This window comes from Perognathus longimembris, chromosome 12 (assembly GCF_023159225.1).
Source record: "Perognathus longimembris pacificus isolate PPM17 chromosome 12, ASM2315922v1, whole genome shotgun sequence".
Taxonomy (NCBI): Eukaryota; Metazoa; Chordata; class Mammalia; order Rodentia; family Heteromyidae; genus Perognathus; species Perognathus longimembris.
This window is the reverse complement of record NC_063172.1, coordinates 7,085,239-7,110,114: the sequence shown is the minus strand read 5'-3', so window position 1 is coordinate 7,110,114 and position 24,876 is coordinate 7,085,239. Positions and strand designations below refer to the sequence as shown.

Genomic DNA, 24,876 nt, shown 5'->3' with positions numbered 1-24,876 from the left:
GAACAGAATAGAAGACTCAGAAAAAAAACCCACAGAACTGCAGCCATTTAATATTCAATAAGGGAACCAAAAACATAGACTGGAAGAAAGCCTCTTAAGAAAATGGTGCTGCCAAAACAATGTCCTTAGGCAGAAAACTGAAACTATATCATTATATATCACCTTGCACCAATTCCTTAATGTCAATTCCAAATGGATTAAGGGCATTATTGTAAGACCTAAAACTATGAAACTACCTTAGGAATGTAGGGGAAACACGAGAGTTCCTGGGCACAGGTAGAAACTTAATCAGTAAAGATCCACAAATACAGCAAACCAAAGAAAGACTTGATATATGGGACTGCATCAAGCTAAAGAGTTTCAGCATGACAAAGGACATATCATCAAAGTGAAAAGACAGCCTACAGAATGGGAGAAGATTTTTGCCAGTTACACATCAGTAATGGCCTAATATCCAGAATATACAGAGAATTTAAGAAATTAAACCCTCAAAAACCAACAACCCAATTAATAAATGGGCTCAGCCCATTTTATTATTTTTATGATTTTTGTTAGGATAATAAATGGCTAATGAGCTCACTTTTTTTTTAACGAGAGTTCTCAGAAGTAAAAATGGCCAATAGACACATGAAGAAATGATCAACATCTTTGACCATAAAGGAAATGCAAATCCAAATAACACTGAGATTCTGGATCACCCCAGTTAGAATGTCCATTAGTGTGAGAACTAACATGCTGGCAAGGATGTGTCCCTCTAGTCCACTGTTGGTGGAATGTAAACTTGTTCATTCTGGAAAGCAGTGTGGAGGTTCCTCAAAAAATGAGAACTATCTTTTGATCCAGCAATTGCACTTCTGGGTACTTGCTCAAATGATTACAAACTAGGATACAGTAAAGCCATCAGCACAACCATGTTTATCACAGTACTATTTACGTCAACGGATGAATGTATCAAGAAAATGTGGTTTATGTACACTGTGTTTACTCACCCATTAGAAAGCAGGAGATTGTACAGTTCGTAAAGAAATGGAAAGACTTGGAAAAATGTTAAGTGAAGTATGTCAGGCCCAGAGAAAAAAGGATCCATGCTTTCCCTTTTATGTAGAAGCTAGATTTAGCTTACAAACTGAACTAGTAAATACATTAGTTGGTATGCAAGTGTATACCAATGGATTAACTGAGAATGTAATAGATTCGAGGGCGATCTCAAATAGTGTAAATTTTTAGAAAGCCAAAATCAAAGTTCAGCAAAATAAAATACCAGGAAGCAAGTACTCAAAGAGGATCGAGTGGGGCCAAGGGAAAACAGATAAGTGAAGAGGAGAACAGAGGGAACATACAGAGAAGCCAGTGCATGTCCTACAAAATTAAGAAGAATGAGGACAGGGTGGTTAGGGGAGGGAGGAGTGGGAATGTTAAATGGATGAATTTATCAAGTTGCACTTCACTCGTAAACAGTTCATTAAATGGCCAAAAAAATGAAATATATATACTTACAAAAAAAGTACTTTGGAAAAGGATGAAAATTTGATTATTGTTTTGAAAATATACTTAAATATTTTACATTTAAAACTTCTCATTTGAGAATATATGCTGCTTATGAAATACTTAAAAGTATATTTCAAGTTATATGTTTTATAATTATTTCTTAAGCTTGACTTATTTTTCTAAAGAAGCAAAAATTGAGTGGCAGCTTCCAGACAAGAATGGCATTTGGGAGTGGAAGGGGAAGGGATGACATAGTCCAAAAATAAATACACTCTATAAAATTATATTAAAAAAGAAATGCACTCTTTAGACCTGACTTATCTAACTGTAACTCTTTAATAACAAGAAAAAATTAAAAAACAGGAATGGCACTTGGCCTAAGAAGGTAAGCTTTCTTTAAACCTAGCTTAGAAGACATAACAAAAGAAGAGGAATTTTCTTCAGGAGAAAGCTGCCTAGAAGAGAAAGGAGAGAGCCTTGCTACTTCAAGGAACTATGAATTGTTAGGAGTGAAGAATTGCTTTATATGGGACAGGATATAGACAAAAGAGGTCAGTGTTTGGAAGCAAGGGTTTTAAGATATTTTAAAATATTGCTAAAGTTTGAATTTGGAAATGAGGGAAGTAATGCAAGAAATTTAAGTTGGGAACTTAAAACACAACAGATTTGAAAGAAATGGAAGGTAAGAGAAGAAAGAGGCAATATTTAAAAAGAGATACATTAAGAAACATTAAGTGGGCCAGGTACCAGTGGCTCTCAGGCTACTAAAGAGGCTGAGCTCAGAGGATCGCGGTTGAAATTTAGCTTAGGCAGAGAAGTCTGTGACACTCTTATCTCTGGTTAACCAACAAAAACCCAGAAGTAGTGCTGTGGCTCAAGCATGGGAACAGCACCCAGGACCTGAGTTCAAGCTCCAGGACTGGTGTGCGTGCCCACACACACATGCACACACACAAAAACAAAACACCAAACACATAGTAAATGTGGAAAAATAAATACAGTGGTCTTCCTCATAATCATGATATAACTTTGCAAAGATTCTAACTCCACTATTGTTGTGATGAATTTAAACCACATATATGTCTATAGGTTTATTACTAGTGGTTGCCTTCTGCACTAAGAGTTGAGAGATACCTCAGTCACTACATACACATGCAGGTAATTTCTCCTTCTCTAATGGGAGACATATACTTGTATGGTGCTGTGTTCTGAAGCTCACATGCTAAGCCTCGTTTAAAACCTCCGAGTTTCCAGTGTGGCTCAGCGTACTCAGAAAGGGAAAGAAGTGATAGGTATTTTTTTCTGGTGGTTAGAATGCTTCACTCAAAGCAGAAAGCATAAGCAAACAATGTTCTCTACTTTAGTTAAGAATAGATCCTTTAAGTATGAAGAGCTTTGGTATTTTCCATGCTTGAAGTCCCCTAGGGATCTGTGTGTACAGTTATGTGTACTCACATACACACTACCCTCAGAAATGAAAAACACTCTTACTCTTTTATCCTGCCTTATCTGCAGGCATCTACTATAGAAAATTAAGTTTATGTTTGTAGAGAATGGATGATACTAATACTATGATTACTGTGATTTTAGGATAAGCTCCTTGGAACCCCTAGTGAAATATTGGCAGCTAGTGTTCACTTTCTAAGCATCTCCACTTGAAATATTAATTTTGTGATTTTCAGATGAATCTGCCTCTTCCTCTAAAAAACAAAAAAGACAGGAAACCTTCAATTTGTTGTCAAAGCAAAAACAAAATGAACAGATAATGTCACACAGCTTGCAGAAATCAAGTAAAGTATCTGCACAGTACATACTGGGCTGTTTGGGGGAGTCTTCATCAGCTGATGGTCCTTGAGGAATGGGTGGAGCTAGAAAGGCCCTAGGGAAGGAGGTGGAATCATCACAGTGGAGGAGACAGCATGAGTGAATAAAGGCCTGGACTGTAGTGACATTGTCAGCAATCTGGACTCCTCTGGAGTGCCATCTGGAGGAAGGAGCAGGACAGACAGTTACAGGAATGATGATAGGGCAAGGGGTATGTACAATTTGGCATTCTCAAAAAGTATCCATTTGTCTTTAAATTATTAATATTTACCACTCATTTGGTTTTACTTTTGAGGTGTCTATAGATCTTTGTGATTATTATCCATTGAAAGCTATGAAATTTATGAGAGAAATTTTTAATTTTCAGTGAAAGACAGTCTAGGCACATATCTGCAATGCTTTTTTTTTGTGTTCAGTTACAAAGAAATTAGTAACGATCACATTTTTTGTTTATACTTCTTTTATAAAGATCAAACACAGGAAGCAGGTACTTCCTGAAGTAGTACTCTGTTTATATTTTGAAAGTTTTAGGAAAACATTTGGGTTTTCTAAGGCCAAAATCTACATAACTTTCTAGTAATTTTATATTAACTTGCTAGCAAAGGATCTGTAACAGAAAATGAGTATGTCTCTAAAAGTCTTGAGGCCTGAAAGTAGACTGGCAGTGCTGTGGTGGTGCTGCTTAGCTGAATGCCATCAGATACAGTTTTTAGCTTTTCTTAAATTCCTTGTGTTCTGCGTGGAAGATGTTTATCTCTGTGATTATTTAACAGGTTTTCACTTTAAAAATAGGACTCAATCAACCTACTTATTATCTGTCATCTCCCTGTATCTGTAAATTTAATATGATTGCCAAAAGAATAGTCTTTTCCTATATATTCCATATATCAGATCTTTCTGTTACTTATTATGAAAAGATACTTTCAAAGGAGCCAATGGTCATTTACATAAAATAAGCTTTGTAAATATTTTGTCAGATATGTGTTCAAAGGGATGTATGTTTGCAGCATTTATTGATATCACCTCATTGACATGTTAGTTTTCAAGTGCTAAAAGTTACAAGATATTTTCTGATGATTCTGACTGTTCCTATTTCAGGAACATTCACAGTGCAGTTTTATGATGGAGTAATCCGTTGTTTAAAAAGAATGCACATTAAAGCCATGCCAGAGGATGCTAAGGGACAGGTAAGAATGTTCAGTATTCCTTGCTACTCAAAGGGAATGGTAACTGATCAACATCTATGCATATATTTCCAAAGTGAACTAATTGTAGGGTTATGTGCTGATAGCCCCAAATAGCAGCAAGAAGAGCTTAGAATGTAAAATAAATTATACACTTGATTTTTGCTTCTTTGGTTTTAGACCTGCTAAAGTTATAGGTCACTAGTTTCTGTTCCAGGTGAAATCCCAGCATCCACTAAGCTGGTGTTGTCCTATCGACCCAGCTGGATCGTGTAACCAGTCTATGGGAAGTGAGGTAAGTGCCTTTTGTTTTTCCACAAAATTTTTGTTTTATTTTCTCTGGCATAGAGTATTATTTTAAAAAGTTAATTTTTAATATGAAATTTTACATTGAGTTTCTTATCTTCTTCTTTCCTTCTACAAATCACATTTATTCATCTTCTTTAAAAGGCGCTTACCTGACACTCTGTAGGCTGTTTCAAGTAGGGCTCTCTGAGTCACATGACAGAAGCAGTGTATTCTATACTTGGCACTGCATAAAGCAAGAATGAATGGTAAGCACTGAAGGAGAGTCTGGGACAAAGTTGAAATTATGATTGCATTTGTGATTGTGTTTCCTGAAATACAGGAAAGAAAGGTGCCATTAGAAACTTAAAATATTTTCTTTTATGTTCTGCTGTTATTTGGGATTTTCAGCACCTGGACCTACAATTAACTTTAAGAATTTGAAAGTTATCTATGAAATTGTATAATGTGGAAAAATGTTACATACTTGTTCACTAGAGTTCAGCAAAAACTGTCATCTTCAAATGTGTTAAAATCACCTGGTCAGTTTCAGTTAGTTGTGACTATATTATAGTCTTTTATAAATGGGTGGTATCTCATTTAAAATTATTCTTTCTAAACAACTCTTCTGAGAAGTGTGATTGTTTTCAATTACCTGGTTTTTAAAAGTTTAATTCTGAAATAAACCAAGCAATTACATATTAATATTTAGATGTAACTTAAAAGAAAAATGTTATTGCTCAGGAAATTACTTTGTATCTTCCTGCATGTATGTATAAATATAATATTTTAAGCACTCAATGGTGTGCCTTCTTGGTCACTGAATAGAAAGATTGATGAAAATGTTGGGAATATAACATATTCAACTAAACACTATAGTACAGGCCTGTGTAAACAACTGTCTTGTTAAGTTTTTAAAATTTGCTTTGAAACTATGAGTTTTGTATTCTGATTATTCAGATATTAAGGAGCTAAAGTTAGAGGCTAGAGAAACTAATTTTATATTTTAAACATTTATTGCTATAAGTATTTTTGTTATACCCTGATGTATGTTAAGAAAGCAATGCCAAGATATAAAACTTTGGTAAGAATATTTGGGAAGCAGTATATTTCAATTTTTCATTTTTATTCGTAACAGTAATAAACTAATAAGTTAATTTATTTAAAAATCAACAAATTAGTTGTTAAAATTAATTTTTCCTTACTTTTACCTAGGATATATGCCAAATTGGGTAAAAAGTTAAGACAATTATATATTGCATATTATTTTCTGGACTTTGAATAGTTTGAGAACTCTTTTACAAAGATAGGAAGTAAAATTTCTTTTGTTAGCCAAGAATCACATATCCAATAAATTATCCAAGAGTCATACACCAAATCATACTAGGGTAAACAAATAAATGTCATATGCAATTCTCTTCCATACACCTTGTTATGTGATTTGCGCAAAATAAGACAATAGCAATTTTAAGCTAAGGAATGATGGCTCATGCCTCTAATCTTTACTCAGGAGGCTAAGATCTCAGAATCTCTGGTTGAAGCCAGACCTGGTGAGACTCTTATTTTCAGTTAACCAAAAAGAAGCTGGAAGTGGCTCAAATGGTAGAGTACCAGCCATGAACAAAAAAAGAGAGCAAAAGGCAAGTCTTAGATTCCAGCCTCAGTACCACCACGTGCATGTGAACATGCATGTGCACGCACCCACACACACCATTTTTCTATGTGAACCTCCAGATTAATTACTATTCTTAAACTTGAGTAAAAGCCTTAATGTTATTATTATTGAGTAAACTAATTGGTTGATACTGCTGTACTTCCGCTTGTATTTAGAAATTAACTTGAAGGACTAAGGGCAAGGCTTAAACTGTAGAGTGCTTGCCTAGTTAGCAGAATGGTCTGAGTTCAGTCCTACATGCCAGCACAAACAAATCAAAACAAAAAAATCTTTGCTTGGGTTTGCTTCCACTCTTAACCCTTCTGCTTCAGCTTCCTACATATCTGGTATTGCAAGGGTGTGCCACATGCCCAATTTAAAGAGCTTTCTATTACACTTTGAATACATTATAAACTGTAGTTCTTGCATTGTATTTGTAGGCCTTTTTTGCATTGGGAAAGATAGTTGACATATTGATTGCCCAAAGTTAGGCTTGTCTCCTCTCATCCATATCCTTCTATCTTACATAATTTTGAATAATGATATTTATCCATAATACCCATGAAGATGGATTCCTCTAAGGAGGTATCTTCTTAATGATACTTCTGATCTTCCATCCCAATAAAAGACAATAAAAATAATTAAAGGATGAGAGAGGGACCATTTATTTTAAGCTTAAGTATTGTAATAAGGGAAGGACTTTTTTTCCTTCTTTTCTTCCCCCCCGCCATGAATATGTGCTAATGTAAAATGCACATTGACACAGAATAGGGTCCCCTGCTGTTGACAAAACATTTTGTGTATATATTGTCATACTTGATTGTTCATAGCAGATCCTTCCACAGAGTCAAGGCTATTTTTATTTCATAGTTAGGAACTAAAAGACCGATTTAAAAATTTTACTCAGCCATAATATGCAAAGTAACTTCTTGAACTCAGATCTTCTGATTTCAAACATAGTGCTCTTTTTATTTGATTTATTGTGCTATCTATCCAGTATGTGTAATTAGTAGTTTTTTCAATTCATTGAAAGATTACAGTTATTTTTTGACAGTGAATCTTTCCTATGTAAAAATTCAAGCGAAGAACAATGAAAATCTTTAATTGCATTGCTGTCATTCATGTACTACATGATTGACATTATATACTCAAGAAGCATTTAATTTCTTTCTTTAGTTATTCAAGTTGCAGTGATTCACTCTTTTTTTTCTTTTTCTAGTTGTATCTCTTTTGAAGGTAGAAAACAGCATGGGATGGAAATTACTCTTGTCATTGCCTAGCATTACTCTAGCAACTCATAAATTTTTCCACAATGATCTGCTACTTTTTCCTTTTCTTTGTGCTGGTTCAGGGGCCTGAACTCAGGGCTTGGGCACTATCTCTGAGCATTTTTCTCAAGGCTGGCGTGCTGCCACTTTTGCCACAGGTCTACTTGTAGCTTTTTGGTAGTTAGAGATAATCTCATGTACTTTCTGCTTGGACTGGTTTCGAACCATGATCCTCCGATCTTATAAGTAGCTAACATGACAGGCATGAGCCACCAGCACTCAATGATTTATGTTCTGCTTTTATAAATCTTTAAATACATGCCCTGTGCCATCCACACTTTGCTTGCCTGGTTGTAATTTTTCTTTTTTTCCTTTGTTGATTTCTCTCTTCCTTGTCTTTCTTTTTTCTTTTCCTTCCTTAGTTGTGTTTGCTTTTTCCTTACTACTTGAATGTTAGTCTCAAGGCTCAGCTTATCCATAGGCTTTTGGGTGCCTCATCCTTCACCTTGAGAGTCTTCCATTACTCATCCACATTCCTGAACATATTGAGTACCATACCTTTGTTTAATGTTTTTGAAGGCATGCTTTCTCCTTTCTAGCTAACCATTAGCTAGCAAATACTACTTTCTTAGCTAGCAAAAACTGCTTAGATTCAGGGTTCAGGGGAAAACTTTTCTACCATTGCCTCTGAAACCTCCCACTAGTCTTTTTCTTCAGTCAAAATTTAATCTTTTTATTGTTCATAGTCTTTTATTTATCTATGCTCACACTATCTTTTGAATAATTTTATTTTCCTGTGTAATTTTCCTTAAGGGTAGGACCAGACTCTCATATTTAGTTGACTGATGAATGCTTAGCTTAGTACCTGTCTTATGTGTTGGAATATTCAATAGAAAGTGGATGAATAAGTATATTTGGTGCCATCACATATTTTTAGTTCATTTCAATCATGGACAGAGAAAGGTACATAGGGTGTGTGCATGCACTGGTATTGGGGTTCGTGCTCAAGGTTCTATCCTTCAATGTTTTTGTTCAAGTCTGGCATTCTACCAGTTGACTCATAGTTCCACTACCAGTTTTTGGTGGTTAATTGGAGATGAGTCTGATGGACTTTACTCCTGGGGGCTGGCTTCCATCTGTGACTCTCAGGTCTCAGTCTACTGAATAGCTAGGATTACAGGCATGAGCTACCAGCACCCAGCTGATCTGTTTGTTTTTCGCTTGTTGTTGTGGCTATTTTTGTTTGTTTTGTTTTGTGCCAGTCCTAGGGCATGATCTCAGGGCCTGAGCACTGTCTCTTGTTATTTCTCAAGGCCAGTGTAATCCCACTTAGCCAAGACTCTACTATTGGCCTTTTGCTACATAATTGAGACAAAGAATCTCCGGGATTTGTCTGCTGGTCTAGCTTCAAACCTCTATGCTCAGATCTTAGTCTCTTGAGTATTTAGGGTTACAGGCATGAACCACAGGCACCCAGATGATTTGTTTTTAATAGTTTGTGTATGTTTACCGTGTGTCTTCGAAACTGAATTATTGCCAGCTTACAATTCTTTTTGCTCAATTCTGTTAATAAATAATGATTATATCTATGAATGTGACCTATGGAATTCATTTGATATAAAATTGTTTTCAGTTGATTGGCTGGGTAATGAGTTAAACATTTTAAACAACTGAGTTTAGTCTGTTTGATTGAGCTTAGTAGCCCTAGTGGAATATTAACTCTGTAGAAATATTACAAATAGTGGTTTAAAAAACTTCATAGAAATCATTCATTTCATAGAAATCAATGCTGGTTTGAATTCTACTTTTTAAAAATGTATTTATTGATTTTTTTTTTTGTCAGTCCTGGGGCTTGATCTCAGGGGCTGGGTGCTGTTGTGAGCCTCTTTGTGCTCAAGGCTAGGGCTCTACCACTTGAGCCACAGTGCCATTTCTGGGCTTTTGTGAGTAGTTTACTGGAGATAAGAGTCTTACAGACTTTATTGCCCATGTTGGCTTTGAACCATGATCTTCAGATCTCAGCCTTTGGAGTAGCTAGGAATACAGGCATGAGCCACTGGAGCCTGGCTTCTACATAATAAGGGAAAATAATTTAATCAGTGGGAATACAATTATTTCAGTCTTTTTAGGATTATAGTATGAGTATTCTTCCTCTTTTGTGGCCCATTGTATTATGAAGTGAAAGTATTCACGGTAGACTGGCATGTAGTTTGCTATATTTTCTATAGGTTTCCTAATTTACTTTATGTCTTAGTCCATAAAAATGCATTAAGAGAATGTTATTCAGTATTTTTCTATTTTATAGATTTTTTGACAGCCCAACTAACCTATTAGCTTATTAAATTGGATAATCATATTGACGATCTACTATGTAAACATAGGAAATAACTTTAAAGATGTGACATATTTTTATTCATGAGTGTAACTACACTTAGATTAAGTTTGTGTTTTTTTAATACTTTACATTTTGTGTTTTTTTTTTCCCTTTTGGAGGATTGGATAGCTTTAGTAAAAGCAGCTGCTGCAGCCGCAGCCAAGAATAAAACAGGGACTAAACCTCGAACCAGTGCTAACAGCAATAAAGATAAAGATGAGAGAAAGTGGCTTAAAGTACCTTCAAAGAAGGATGAAACTTCAACTTGTATAGCCACACCTGAAGTTGAGAAGAAGGAAGATCTACCTACATCTAGTGAAACATTTGGTATAGAATACATTTTTCTTTTCCTTCCTAATGACACTGGTAAACTGCAATAGTGATTAAGTTGAATCTTAAGGTTTCATGTAATTTTCAACTTATAATGGTTAGACTTTTTCCTCCTATCATAATAGGATGGATGACTTTTAAAAATATATATCTGAAGGTTAAGGTTTAGTTAAGTACTGGACATTATGTACTATCAATATTCTAGAGTAGAAATAAATGGAAAATATTGATTTGAGACTTCTTGATAAGTAGAATTTTTTTCAGGTATTTTGTTTGTTAGAGTTTTATTTGTTTTTAACTTTTCATGTGTTTTCACATATATTTCAGTGTGTTACAATGGAAGAAGTCATTTTTTTCGGCTCTTCCTTGCAGAATGACTTTAGTAGCATTTTATTTCTGATATATCAGTGTGGAGGGATTTGTGTTTTTTAAAGTTGGAAGCAAGCATCTGATTATAAAATAGTCAAAAAATGTTTACCACTTTGCTGTTCTTAACTGTGTGTTAATTTTGGATTCTAGATTAACTCTCATATCTGTGTTCTGTTAAAAGTAGGACTTCATGTAGAGAGCGTTCCAAAGATGGTCTTTCCACAGCCAGAGAGCGTATTATCAAACAAGAGGAAAAATAACCATGGCAACTCATTTCAGGCAAAGAGAGCTCGACTTAACAAGATTACTGGTAATCTACAATGATTCTTTTTGGGGAGACTGGAGGGTTTCGCTTTAGAGTGGATTGTTTCTAATAAAGTAAAATGTATCTTTTGGTTCAATGTAATGGACTGCTCATTAAGAAAGACAGTTACTTTCTGGTCCTTCAAAGTGAATGTCTTTCAGCATTGTCACCTCTGTTTGCTGTAAAATATCAATAATGAAATATGCTTTGTCCCTACCTCACAGGGATGTTGTGAGGATTGAAAAGCTCAAGTGCCTCAAAATTCTATAGTTTTTAAATGACTGTTGTGGGAACAGTTTTTAAAAGAAACTGTTTCTCTGCCTTTATCAACCTATGACGATACAATTTCTGAGATTTTAGATAGTTTTGTTTGAACATTCTTATTCTTGACCAGGCTTACTTATATATGGAAAATATTTGAAGGGAAATGGTTTAAAAAGGTAAATATCTGAGTTTAGTTCCTGAATCACTTAATTTCTAAAGTACGTCCATAGTTTATAATTGTTATGATTCTTCTTCCTTTATCTTTAGATTAGACTATAAAATCTAGGCACATTTCTCTGCACCTTCTTTTTTTTTTCTATTTTTTTCCTGTGCCTTCTTGTAATGAAGGGTGTAGCAGTGGCGGGATGATTGAAAATATGGACAGTCCTAGATTGCTACACTAGAAGGAATTGAAGTATTAGACTTAGAGCACATCATACCATGTTCTGTTGCTTCTAGGTCCTCTTCAGAGTAATGTTTTTATGCCTTAAAAGAAATTGTGAACAAATTTTAATATTTTGAGTATTTGTTAAAGTGAACTTTTAAGTGTTCTAATATTTCGTCACATACTCATTTTTAAGGACAAATGTCTTTTAGTGTGTTGGTCTAATAAAGCTATCTAAACCTCTGTTGCCATTTATTTAAAAACTTTGAAGTTTAGTTTCATTGTCAGATGTAGGAATAAACATAATTACAAGGTTTGGCCATTTACTGAAGAGGAAGTCAACTAGAAGATGACTCTGGAGCTGAGGGTATTAGAGCCACTCATCTTGTAGCGTTTGTCTGTCATTTCTTTCACCAGCTGAAAATATTTGGTCTCTTCCATTTGCTACATTATTCCCATGCCTTTCTCTGAAAGTGGTGTATTTGATCCAGGATAAGAAATACTTCAAATCATTTCCACTATTAAATCTTCTTTATAAACTGATAGCCTTTGAGAATAACCAAGATATGTTTTATGTAGTTATTCTGAACATAACCTGAAACTTTAGTTTTGACTTAAAATGTGGACCCCATTGCTAAAGGCAGGGCAGAAGTGGAATATTACACAAAGATTAGAAGTGCGCTCTTGAAGAACTCGAGATGGAGGAAGACGGAAGTGGCACTGACATGATACATCTGCCCCTTCTTCATCATGGTTTTTCTTCTAATCACATAACCTGCTTTCAGTCACAGTCAGTATATTCTCAGGCCTTCTCCTACATGCTTTCCTGGGAGATTCAAGCTCAACATTAAAAGAAGTTTAAAAAAAAAAAAGATGAAAACAGCTGAATCCACAGTGATGCATTGTCTCTGCGTGGCAGAGAGACAGTAGTGGGGAAAAACTCCATTTTACCCTGTGCATCAACTTAAGTTACTTAGCATTACCACGTGCCTTCTGTGGAGGGGCTTTCTCTTCATTTTCCCTTGGGTATCCCAGATGTGATGATTTGACAGCAAGAACAGAGCCTAAGATGATGAATGTGAAACCATCACGGTCTTTTCCTTTTATTTTCTCAGAAAATCTAAATGTGTGATACTTCTTTTAGTAGTTTGTCTCCTGCATTTATTTTTGGTTTCAGATTACAAGTTTATCATTCAAAAGGACAATAGGTACTGTCTGGTAGTCGTCAATGGTTGAACCTTGGGCTTCTGTACGATAAATTTAATTTGTGGCCCATGAAAAATAATATAAAATACCTATTTTTGTCAGAATTGTGGTGTATTTTAATATTTGCAATCTTACCAATGTGTCTTTTTGTCCCTTTCCTTCTGAAAGAAATGGGACTAAAATCACAGTAGCCTGCTCTGACATACTTTGCCTGTTTCACTTAATATTTTAATTAGTTCTAGCTGAAGTTAGGTAGACAATCACTGGATATGTTTTATTTTGAATTTATTCACTCTTTCTCTTCTCTCCCCATATACATATAGTCCACCAATTCTAGACCTGATAATCTGTATAGACAATGATGCCAGAGTTAAGTAGGTAGACATTGGATGTATTTGCATTACCGGTATTATTCCAGTGACTACTTAAATGTTCCTTACTGCTTATTATATGTTATTTACATACTGACTTAAAATCCACATTTTTACAAAGATAATCATTTATTCTATAACTTTAGAACAAAGTTGCAGGTAAACTGAATTTTCGTAGATCCAAAAATTGTTTATAGGGTGAAAGAGAGAAGAACAATAATTATGGCAATGATTACTTCTGTTTCTAAGCACTACTAGAAGTTCCACCTGCTTAGATATGTTTGTTCAACTAAAGATATTTAAAATTATTTTTGAAGTACCATGATTAAATTGACTGTTGCTGACACTAATATCAAGGATACTTGATATTGGTCCCAGAGAAAGGATTTTGTTTTAAAAATACATGCATGATAAGTAAACTAAGAATTTAACCTGTTCTGAGTACTCCTTTTTCTATTACTATGAGCTCTAGCCTCTATTCCTGTTGTCAGAGAAAGTAAGATTGCACATTTTTATGATGAAGTAGACTAGGCCTCTCTTTCTGTTGTCAGAGAAAGTAAGATTGCACATTTTATGATGAAGTAGACTACCGCGAAGCTGTAACTTTGCTCATGGGTAGGTGTTAGGACTCTTTTATTCAGTGTTCTTAAAAGTTGTATAATGTATTTTTAAAAGGAAATCTTCTAGAGGAGAACCAGTAGCAATTTGCTGATAATTAGCAAGTATTTTCAAACAAAATTAATTCATTTCATTTTCATTACTTCTCATTTACTGTGGATAACAGATTTGGGGCTGCTTCTTACAGCAGAAAGAGTTCTCTTTTCAAGTACATGTTTTTATTGTTTGTCCTCTTTTTTTGCTTATTTTTGGTAACTTTTTAAGTTACTACAAATATAATGTATATAAAATTTGTCATTCATGCTTTATAAAATTTAAAGTAGTGTTTTTTGAAGTTTCCCTTTCGTTATGTATACTTTATAACTCTTAAGTTGCAGTTAATATAAATCATACAAAATTTTACCATATAGTTTTCCTTAAGATTCCTATTACTTTCTGTGAGTACACTGAAAAGGTATATTTTTCCTTTCTAAACTATTAACAGGGATAGCTTTTAATTAATTAAAAGATCACTCTGTAATGCTTTAATGAAATTCACAGGTTATGGATGAATCATTTGGTTTCTTTTAAATCTTGCAACACTTCTTAAATTTGTAGGTTATGTTTCATTACATCTGTTGGTTAATATTAAAAACTATACCACCTGTAGAAATAATACAGAAGATGTAATTAGTATATCGAATATGACCTCGACTCAATTTCTGACAAAAAATGGACTTCATTCCCTAGTCTGCTTGCCTTCCTTCCTCCCTCCCTCCCTCCTTACCTTCTCTCTCTCTCTTAAAATTTAGTAGTACCTTAATACTCAAGAAAATTAGCTGGACAAGAAAAACTTAGCAAATGTGATTTTAAATATTAAATATCTGATGTTACATCATTTTTCACTCCTGTAAAACTATGGTCCAAATATAATTATGATTGAATTTATTGTTTAAAATATTTTATACAATTGTTTTAGCCAGGTGCCAATGGCTCATGCCTGTAATCCTTATTTACTCAGGAGGCTGAGACCTAAAGGATCACAGTTGGAAGCCAGCCTGGGTGGAAAAGTCCATGATATTCTTATCTCCAATTAAACAGCAAAATACTGGACTGGAAACAAGGCTCAAGTGGTACAGCAACCAGCTGTAAGCAAAAACAAAAATAAGAAGAGTGTTTGTGGGCCTTAGTTCACACTCTTTTAGAAAAAAACAACACAATTTGTATACCATTTTCCCATTTAAATGTACACTTTATGGGATATGGGACAGGAACAGACTATGTAGACAGTTACCTCAGTCTGAGCCTATTTCCAGTTCTAATACCAGACATGGATGTTATCAAACTAATTTCTTTTGCTAAAACAGGACCCCTAGATGTTCAGCTTTCCAGTACAGGAAAAGTACCTTTTGTCTAATGTAATGTTTGGCCCTGGTACTAGTTTTGATATGTGAATTCCTATCTTAATATGTTTGGCATAGCTATATTATAAAAGGCAGACACATAGCCTTGTAGTTTTATGTTATGTGTTATTCATAACAACCATTTTTTTCTTCTAGGCAGTAATATTGTAGATACCTTTAGCTAATTTTTAAGGTGGTATAAAACTGCTCTAGTAATTTAATTCATATGCTGCTATTAGTTGTTAAACATGCTTTCTTTTGTACAAAGTTTTACATGGCAGATAATTTTTGGTTGCCTTTTATGAGTAAGGTGGCTATGATAAAAAATAAATATTATACATATCTTATAAACCTGGTTTCATTGGAAGTACTGGAAGACTGAGCAAAGGGTTTTAGCTACAAAATACTATGACTTAGAGCAGAGTTTTGATGTGTGAAATTGTATATTTTCTAAAGGAAATATGTTACAGTTGAGAATTAGTAAAATATTAGAACATTTCATCATCTAGAATGAATACATAATTCAAATATTCTAAGTAGAATTCATATATAAAATGAATCTATTAATGTTCCTGAAAATTTTTTTGAAATACATTATTAAACAAACATGTAAGGCTTGGGGTTAAAGGATCTAAATGAAAATTTAAAATGGGTTATGTTTGAGCTAGTGATACCACAAAACTTACTTTCTTAGTAAACATTAGCAATCTTGACCTAGACTTAGACGTCATGAGATTTAAAATTGTCACAGACTCTGTTTAAATATCTTAAAATGTAACATTTCACACACATATACATGAAGTTTGATTTAGTCCCTTAATGTATTAACAGTATTGGTATCTCTGAAAAATAAATATTTGTAGTTATTTCTTACATATTAGGTGGGAGAGTACAGCTACTAAAGTTATTGAGACATTAATAGGCTGAGATCAACATTTTTTTTCTAATAAGGCATTTCTGTACAATTTTTCTCAAGGTTTGTTGGCATCCAAAGCTGTTGGGGTGGATGGTGCTGAAAAAAAAGAAGACTACAATGAAACAGCTCCAATGCTGGAGCAGGTATGAAATGGTAGCATTTGATTTATTCAAGGTTCCTTCCCACTGGAGTGATCACCGAGCTGTAGTATCCACGTATAATTGAAATTGCCCTTTTAATCAGATATGGCAGTAGGATGTTTACTCATGGATGGTATATTTTTCTCTGCCTTCTCTGTGGTATCCAGATAAGCTATAGATTTCATTAGCATTTATTTTCAATAGACTGGCATTAAAGTTTTTGTCTCCAAAATTTGAAGGCCTGGAGACAGGCATTCCCAGGGTATAAGCTTCCAGCTGGACACCTTTATCTAGCTTACAAAAAGACCCTTACACAAATACTTTTCATTTGTGATTTAAAACAGGGTTTTTTGGCATTGAATAAAGCTTCTTTTGTAAGAAGTTTCTTTTATATTGTAACAATTGGTGTTGTTAGACTATGTGTTTTATGACTTGATCAATGAGCCATACATTTTTGCTAGGATGTATATTTTAATAACTACAATAAAAAGAGAGTTTAAAAAACTATAAAGGGTCTGTCTTAAACCACCTAATAGAGGAATTTAAAAATGAAGGGTTGCAGTTGCTAGGTTTTGCCTTGGCTACCTTCGGATTCCCACAATACCTGTACATAACAAACTGCATGCTTTTACATTCTCTAAGGGCTTAACTTCTTAGGCACTGTAAGACTGTAAGAATACAGTAATAGCCATAACTGGATTTCCTTGGTTCTCCTGTTTTTAAATCTGAGCCTTAATGTAGTTTTAATATATCCTTTTTGTATTTTAATTTTCTTTATTAGTAGCCTAATAAAGAAGACTTTAAAATGAGTATCTTTTGCTCTTCTCTTTATATGTTTTAAAGAATAGGCCCAAATTTAATTGATATTGTATTGAGTTTTTCAGTGTTATTTTTGGCCTGATTTAATAACAGTACATTGGTTTGATGCCTCCATTATGGTGTATTAAATCAGTGGTCAGTTGATGACTCTTACCTTCAGATTTTTAGTGATCATCAAATGGTTAAATCTTTTTCCCATTTGTCCATATATAAACCAAATTTAAGTGACTTTTTTACTGTGTATTATATTCAGTGTCCCAGATATAACAATATTTTGTACTTTCACCGCTGTTAGGGTATTCTCAGAATGCAATATATCAGGGACTTGGGTAATAAAATGTTTCTGGAAAATTCATTACAATGTCAATCTTTTATTACACACAATCCTGTAAGGCAAATGTGTTTATGAAAGTTCCTTACTACATATGGAAGGTAGAGACCAATTCCCACTTGAGAGAAATTGAGTTAGAAAAAGATAAGAAAGTAGAGCAACTTGGTTATTTGTATTTGCGTAATTAAGAGTTTTTGAGAGACCTTGCCAGTTTTGTAACAGAGACCAATAATCATTCATGAAAACTTTGTAAACTATTTAAGATTTTAAGGAACATCTTATTGTTCCCTCAGTTATTACTTGTCATTTAGGTTGGTTTTGATGTGAAAATGTTTTGTAATTAAACTCTTAGTTTTTATGCTATATGTTAGCCCTGCTTCAGAGTTAAAAACAAGTTAATTACATCTCAGTTGTTATCAACAATAGACCTTTAAAGGAGAAGTATTGGTTGTCGCTAATTTCTGTTGCTCTAATAAGTTAAAAGGTCCTCGACATAGATTGATAACAGGACTATAGCCAAAATTTAACTGTGCTAATGGATTTATTTTTTTTTTATTTTTTGCAAGATCAAACGCTGTGGTCTTGAACCCCATTCTCAGATAATTAATTATAGATTATTGTATTAGGGAAATGTCATGTTATATTTACTTTTGGATAAAACTTGCATTTGATGCATAATTCAGTAAGATTTTAAAGTGTTAATTTGTCCTTGTTTAGAAGTTAAGCACCTTATCAAGATATTAATTTAAGTTTTAAAATTTTGTTTTATAACTTTGTAACTCAACAGTAATGGATGCTGTAGTGATGTCTTTCACTTATGTGAAGATGAACAATAAAATTGTTTATTTACAAGTAATGGCTCTAATTACTTTTCTGGCAACACCTTTTACGTTAGCTTAGGAATGCTTTCCATTTATAGAATACTTTTCAAATGACAAATCCCTCTTATGTGCATGTGTAATGAGTAAATTCAAGAATAGAAAAAGAGAAACAAAGGGGACACTTGACACCAGGCCTTTTATGTGGTATGTCCAGCCTGCCATCTGTACAGCATTTAGTAGAGCCCTACTTAATACCAAATATGCACTTTTATCTCTATCAAAATATGAGGGTATTTAGTGGGAACAACACTATTAATTTTTCCTCTAGACAATGTTCTGTGTTCTAGAAGATTATAGACAGATTAAATAGACATTCCTCAAAATATATGGAACAGAAAGTTTTCTTTGGGACAGCAATGTTCATAATTTTGGCCATTTGACTCTTTGTAGTGGTTTATCATAGTACAGATTTTTAGAAATGTATAGCATAGTCTACTCTCAGATACATATATCACAGAGATACAATCTAGACTTTCCCACATGATAGCTTGCAAACAATCCTGTTACTCTTTTCTGTTGTCTTTTAATAGTAGACACATTCACACATATTTTTACATATAGGGAATTTTACTGCCAAGCAAATGAAAATATTCTATATGAAAGAACTGACAAAGGTTCTAATTTTTTTTTGAAAGTATCAGTTGGCAGGAAGAAGGTAAAAATCTCTCATCTAAGAATGCGACGTATTTTGTTTTAAAATCCAATGTTTTAACTTACACTTTATCTCTTTGGTTTTTTTTTTAATTTTTCTGTTGTTGCTTGTTTTGTATTGTTTTTTAGTCTTTTAACTCTATTGCTGGTGGCTCTGATTTCATGATGCATTATGCTTATGAAACTCCAGCTTTCAGCACTGAAATGAGTTAAAGATAATGTTTCATTAATTTGGTCATTGTTTTCTTGTTGAGACCTTTCTTTAAAAGGAAACTGTCTGCTTAGACCTCCACAGTCAATTTGAAATTATAAATCACTTCTAAAGTCAAAAGGTTAAATATATTTCTCTAAGCATGAAAATGCTGTTGATTTACTAAACTATGATTAATGTCCTTTGCAACTGTGCTTCCAAAAGAAGTACACTTCAATTTAATACTGAAAATAGTTGTCTGGTAAGACTTTTTTTTATATTCTGAGAACATTATGAAAAATTTAAACTAAAAGTTGACAGTATCCCTTTAAAGACAGCCTTTTCAATTTTTTAGTTAATAATTTGTGGGGTTTTTTTGGTTTTTCATTTGTAATAGAAATGTTATATGTTGCTTAACAATGTTTTTGGGTACTAAAGTTACTTAACAATCAAAAATAGAATACAAGAACAAAAATGAAGAAACCAAAATAAAAATATCAATTTTTTATTATTCATTCAGGCGATTTCACCTAAACCTCAAAGTCAGAAAAAAAGTGAAGCTGACATTAGCAGTTCTGCCAACACTCAGAAACCTGCACTGTTATCCTCAACTTTGTCTTCAGGGAAGGCTCGCAGCAAGAAATGCAAACATGAATCTGGAGATTCTTCTGGGTGTATAAAATCCCCTAAATCACCACTTTCCCCAGAATTAATACAAGTCGAGGATTTGACGCTTGTATCTCAGCTTTCTTCTTCAGTGATAAATAAAACTAGTGAGCACAGATTTTTAAAAAATAGTTACTTATCCTATAAGATACATTAAAAAGTTTGATTGTAGTTATATTGTATTTTTATGAAGTTGCTTTTTAAAAATTCAAATTTAAGAGAATATGTAGAGAAAGCTTACAGCTACTTCAGGGGCAAGAATCATAGACATTTCTTACTGATTTATTTGTTGAGAGACTAGCTGATTGAGAAATCTTACCATTCAATATCACAAATTCCAGTGTAGTTGGACTTCTCAACTAATAATTAAAGCTTAATGAGAGGCCTGATTCATTATAAAAAAACAATAAACAAACAAATCCCCCTCATACCAGAGAGATAGAAAGGGCTATGGTAGATATTTGTACTTAAGATTTTAACACTATTCCAATGGCATACTTTCATTATTCTCACTGACTAGTCCTCTGCAGCTCACTTTATTTTCTTCTAATGTTTATTGTACAGACTTAAATTAGATCCAATTCTTATGGAAAAGAAAATACTTCTTTGATTATATTTTTAAAGGTTTTACTGTTCCAGTACTAATCTTTCAAGTGTAAACCTAGTCTTAAAAAATCCCTTTTCAACATTTCAATATATATTGGTGTATATCTCACTATATATCTACACACACACACACACACACACACTTATTACTATTCCAGGTTAGAGACAAAGAGCAGTTATCAGGAAAGACACTATGTAAATGACACTTTTTTTCCTTAATGTGCAACACATTAATTAGTAACATCAGTAAATTAGTCTGACCTATCCTTATACAAATTATGTTGTATGTCCAAAGTAAAGATGTTGGCATTTAAAAAGCTATCAAATATGCTAACTCTCCCATTTGGTTTCCATATCTGCTACTAAACTATGTTTTTCAATTTTTGAACAGAAATTTTGTTTGCTTTTATGTTGTTACTTTAAGTGGATGGATAGAAAAGAATTAAACAAAATCTCATGGACTTCCTCATGACATTTATAAAAAATAATGTCAGTAGTAACGAGAATGTCACATGACATTGATAAGCATTTTATTTTGAATTTGTTTTATATCTTGGTACTATCACCACAGTATCATAGAAGTTGCAATGTATTCTTTCATTTTATTCCCCATAATCATCATGTCATTTTCATTTTGATTGTTGTGACATACCCTTGACTAGTTGAAGCATCAATTCCTTTAGATATATTCTGCTTCTTATAAATGAAGAGGAGTACATTGGCCTATGTAATCCTGCCCATTATAAACAAATAGGTTTATTTGGCAAGTAGAAGAAATCTCAAAGTTGAAGAATGTCAGATTTCCAAACATTTTGTATTTCATTATTAGCAGGTGTTTAAATGTCTAAGTTGTTTAAAAAGCAAATGAAAAACAAAGGCAAGAATAGTATCAAATATTTTACTCTTTTAAAATCTTTTTTGGCCCACAGTAAGTACATTATAATTTGTTTGTGTTCAATTTTTTTAATGAATCAGGCCTAGACATATATTTATAAGAATCCACTTGGGGGGATGTGGATGGGGTATAAAACTATTTACATTAGTTTTACATTGGCAAGTAAAGCAAAGGACTAACCAGAGTGTATGTAAAATTTTTGTCACCTATTTCCCTGCTTTTTTAACTTGTGCCTAGGCTTATGATTTTTTTATTAAAGGAAAAAAATGGCAATTTGCACAATAATGTATAAATAAGAGGATGAGATATAGTCACTTGAAATTAATGTTCCATGTTATTTTAGTCATGGTAGAGTTAGATTTTTTAAAAAAATTTTTGATTAACTCTTTGAATAAGGCACAATTTTTACCTTTAGTTAACTTGAAACATATCATTCCTGGGGGATATCTTATAACTTCGTCAGAGGACAGAATTTGAGTTATTTTCTCGTTTGTCTCCTTAAGTATTATAAGATGCTCCTAGTATGTATCTGCTTCGTGAACATTCAAGATCTTTTTCTAGGTCCTTCACAGCCTGTGAATCCCCCTAGACCTTGCAAACATAGTGAGCGGAGAAGAAGATCTCAGCGCTTAGCCACCATTCCCATGCCTGATGATTCTGTAGAAAAGTTTTCTTCTCCCTCTCCAGCCACTGATGGGAAAGTATTCTCCATCAGTTCTCAGAATCAGCCAGAGTCTTCACTACCAGAGGGTAATGTATATTGATTTCCTATAGAACCAAACATAAAGGAAGATAAAGGGAAAAAAAACTTAAAATAATAATTATTTGAACATTTAGAAACTTCTGCTTTTTCTTTGTAAAATATTTTGGACTTGAAGGTAGTTCACTTATTCTGTATGTATTTATCAAGCACCTTCTTTGTGCCAGGCGCTGCTTAACTTAAGTACCATTGATTGACACTGAAATGAAGGGGGATATTGTATATCTCTGTTAACTTACATTACCTTCTTTTTTGTGTAGTGCCTGATGCTACACGTGTGCCACTTGAGAAGCTAGTACCATGTCTCCCAATTGATTTAAATTGTGGTTCAGAAGTTACAGCACCGCTAGTTCCAGATTCCTCTTTCCGTAATCAGTGTTCCAGGGGAGAAAAGGAAGATCCACAGATGCTTGCAAATCTTTTTTCCAAAGCAGTAACTGATGGCCGAGGAGCTCCAGCACCAGCAGGTAAGGAAGCTCATTCGGAGTTTCACTTGTGGATGTGGTTGTAAATATGCCAGTGTAACTCCACTGGAATTCATATGTAATAACTCACAAATACTTTCTTGATAACATTTATAGACGATCAGATATCTCTTATGTTTTTGAAAAGTATATTTTTCCTAATACCATTTTCCTTATTCCCTGGATATATTGTGCCAGTGTATTTTTTTCTTCCTCCTTACATGCTTATTTCTGCTAAATAGAAATGATTGGAACTAAACATAATGCTGCTGCTGCTGCTGTGTGTGTGTATGTGTGTGTGTGTGTGTGTGTGTGTGTGTGTGTGTGTGTGTGTGTGTGTGTGTGTATGTCCAAGCTCAGGTCCTGGGTATTATCTCTGAGCTTATTTTTGCTCAAGGCTGGCACTCTACTATTTGAGGCACATTTCCACTTCCAGTTTTTGGTGCTTATTGGAAGCAAGAGTCTCATGGACTTTGCTGCCGCAGCTTTGAATGGTGGTCCTCAGATCTCAGGCTCCAGAGTAGCTAAGATTTCAGATGTGAGCCATCAGTGCCTGGCTTCTTCTTCTTCTTTTTTTTTTTTTTTCTCCTTTCCTTTTTTTTGTATCTGAATGCAGTATTTTAGTAAGTTGATTTCTTAAAGCTAACAGAATGGTAACTCATCCCATATTATATCACTCTGTTTAGAAATAATAGCTCCATTCAAAAAGTATATGCTACTTTAAAAGGGAAAATATAATTTAAGTATCCTTTTAGTAAATTACTAATTTAGGATTGACTGGGTAAAAGGATCTGAACTGAGTCAGTTCTGAAATAGAGAAAAGGCCGTCAATTGTATTATCAATAATTATATTTATCAACATTTAAAGTGTAAAATAAAGGTTTGTTATTTCTAGTCATGGTGTATATTGTAGTATTTGGCCTTCTTCTACCCAAGGTACATGGCACTGTCTGAAATAGCTCACTTAGTTTTGTTTTGTTTTTTTCCCCTTATGGAACCTGCCCCTTCTTAGAGGATCCCAAGATTCACAGCTCTTCTACCTTTGTCCTAGAGATCCAGTGCTCCAGAGAAGAGGAGCCTAAGGGGCAAAAATTATTGTCAAGTCCTGCTTTAGAGCATACCTCTGCTGCAAGGAGCTGTTTAGAAAGCACACTTACCACTGTTGTTCATTTTTAAGGCCATAAATTTTGCAATTTCATTATCTAATAATCAGTAAACAGAAGGAAGTGATGCATATTTTCAGTTGTCATTATAACAAGGAAATTTTAATTGTGTTCTCTTTGCTCTTATTTCCCTTTGCAGTTTTTTTGGTATGACTAATCATATCATCAATGTAATTATTAATGCAAAACTTGCTAGAGCCTTCTGACATTTGATTTGAATGGTATTTTTGTTTTTATGTTTAAATTATATAAGATGTTTTGAACTGAAATGCCACAATTTTGATACTGATGATATAAAATGAATTTTAAAATAAGTCTTAGTAAATGGTGATAATAAAACCATGTACAAATTATGTCTTAAATGCACAATAGTATTTTTTCTAGGGTTCACCCAAGCCATAGATCTTGTTGAGTAGTTTGGTTGAAAGCATCTATGTTATTTAGTTATGTGATTAGGGAGGTAAAGGAAGTGTAAAAGGTAGTTTTAAAGGTAGTTAAAAAGGTAGTTTAGTTTTCTAAATAATAACTGTCATAGTATATATGCACATAAATGTTCTTGTATTTTACGTTGACATAGACAAAAATGATTAGGGAAATAATTCTGTTTTGCCTCTTAGCAGTACCTAACAACAAGTCATAATAGAATTCAAAGATATTAGTGGATTTAGGCAACAAGAGCTTAAATATGTCCTTAAAAAGTTTTATATGTTATTGAAAACCAGTATGCTTTAATATGAACTTTTAATACTTTAATATAAAATTTTAATATTTAATTTGAATCTTTGAAAGAAGCAGAAGTAAAACCTAGATGGTTTTGCAGCAGACTTTCACTGATGGTCTAAGGCCTTTATCTTATCCTTTGTTTTTGTTTAACTCATGTTTAGGCTACTTGTGTACTGGTGTCATATTAGATTATGGCTTCACCACAAAAAGGAATGTAAATGATATCATTACCAGGAACTGGCTAAGAAGTTTACATGTTTTGCCTCAGAGAATCCTTATAACACAGATCTAGATACTCTTATTTGTATTTCATACTTAAGGATATTGAAATACAGAGACATTAAATGACATACAACCATGTTGCT

The 24,876-nt window shown here is 33.6% G+C and overlaps 1 protein-coding gene and 1 long non-coding RNA gene across 14 annotated transcripts in view; one reads left to right on the top strand and one right to left on the bottom strand.

The window, feature by feature from the left end:
- The window catches only part of Phf20l1 (PHD finger protein 20 like 1), a 70,666-nt gene that overhangs the window by 15,873 nt on the left and 29,917 nt on the right, over positions 1-24,876 (top strand). For 6 of the 13 annotated variants that reach the window (XM_048359139.1, XM_048359146.1, XM_048359148.1 and 3 more), the window contains 8 exons: positions 4,411-4,499; positions 4,702-4,791; positions 10,197-10,404; positions 10,958-11,086; positions 16,283-16,365; positions 19,755-20,007; positions 21,963-22,151; positions 22,422-22,628. In XM_048359139.1, the coding sequence (XP_048215096.1) occupies positions 4,411-4,499; positions 4,702-4,791; positions 10,197-10,404; positions 10,958-11,086; positions 16,283-16,365; positions 19,755-20,007; positions 21,963-22,151; positions 22,422-22,628 (1,248 nt within the window). Of the gene's footprint in view, positions 1-4,410; positions 4,500-4,701; positions 4,792-10,196; positions 10,405-10,957; positions 11,087-16,282; positions 18,539-19,754; positions 20,008-21,962; positions 22,152-22,421; positions 22,629-24,876 lie in introns of those variants that run through there. The other 7 variants (XM_048359145.1, XM_048359144.1, XM_048359142.1 and 4 more) reach the window with 6 other exon arrangements.
- On the bottom strand, positions 974-23,920 carry LOC125360952. Its single transcript, XR_007212839.1, has 3 exons — positions 23,786-23,920; positions 2,674-2,678; positions 974-984 (listed from the first exon to the last, which is right to left on the bottom strand). It is a non-coding gene; the product is annotated as an uncharacterized LOC125360952 (long non-coding RNA).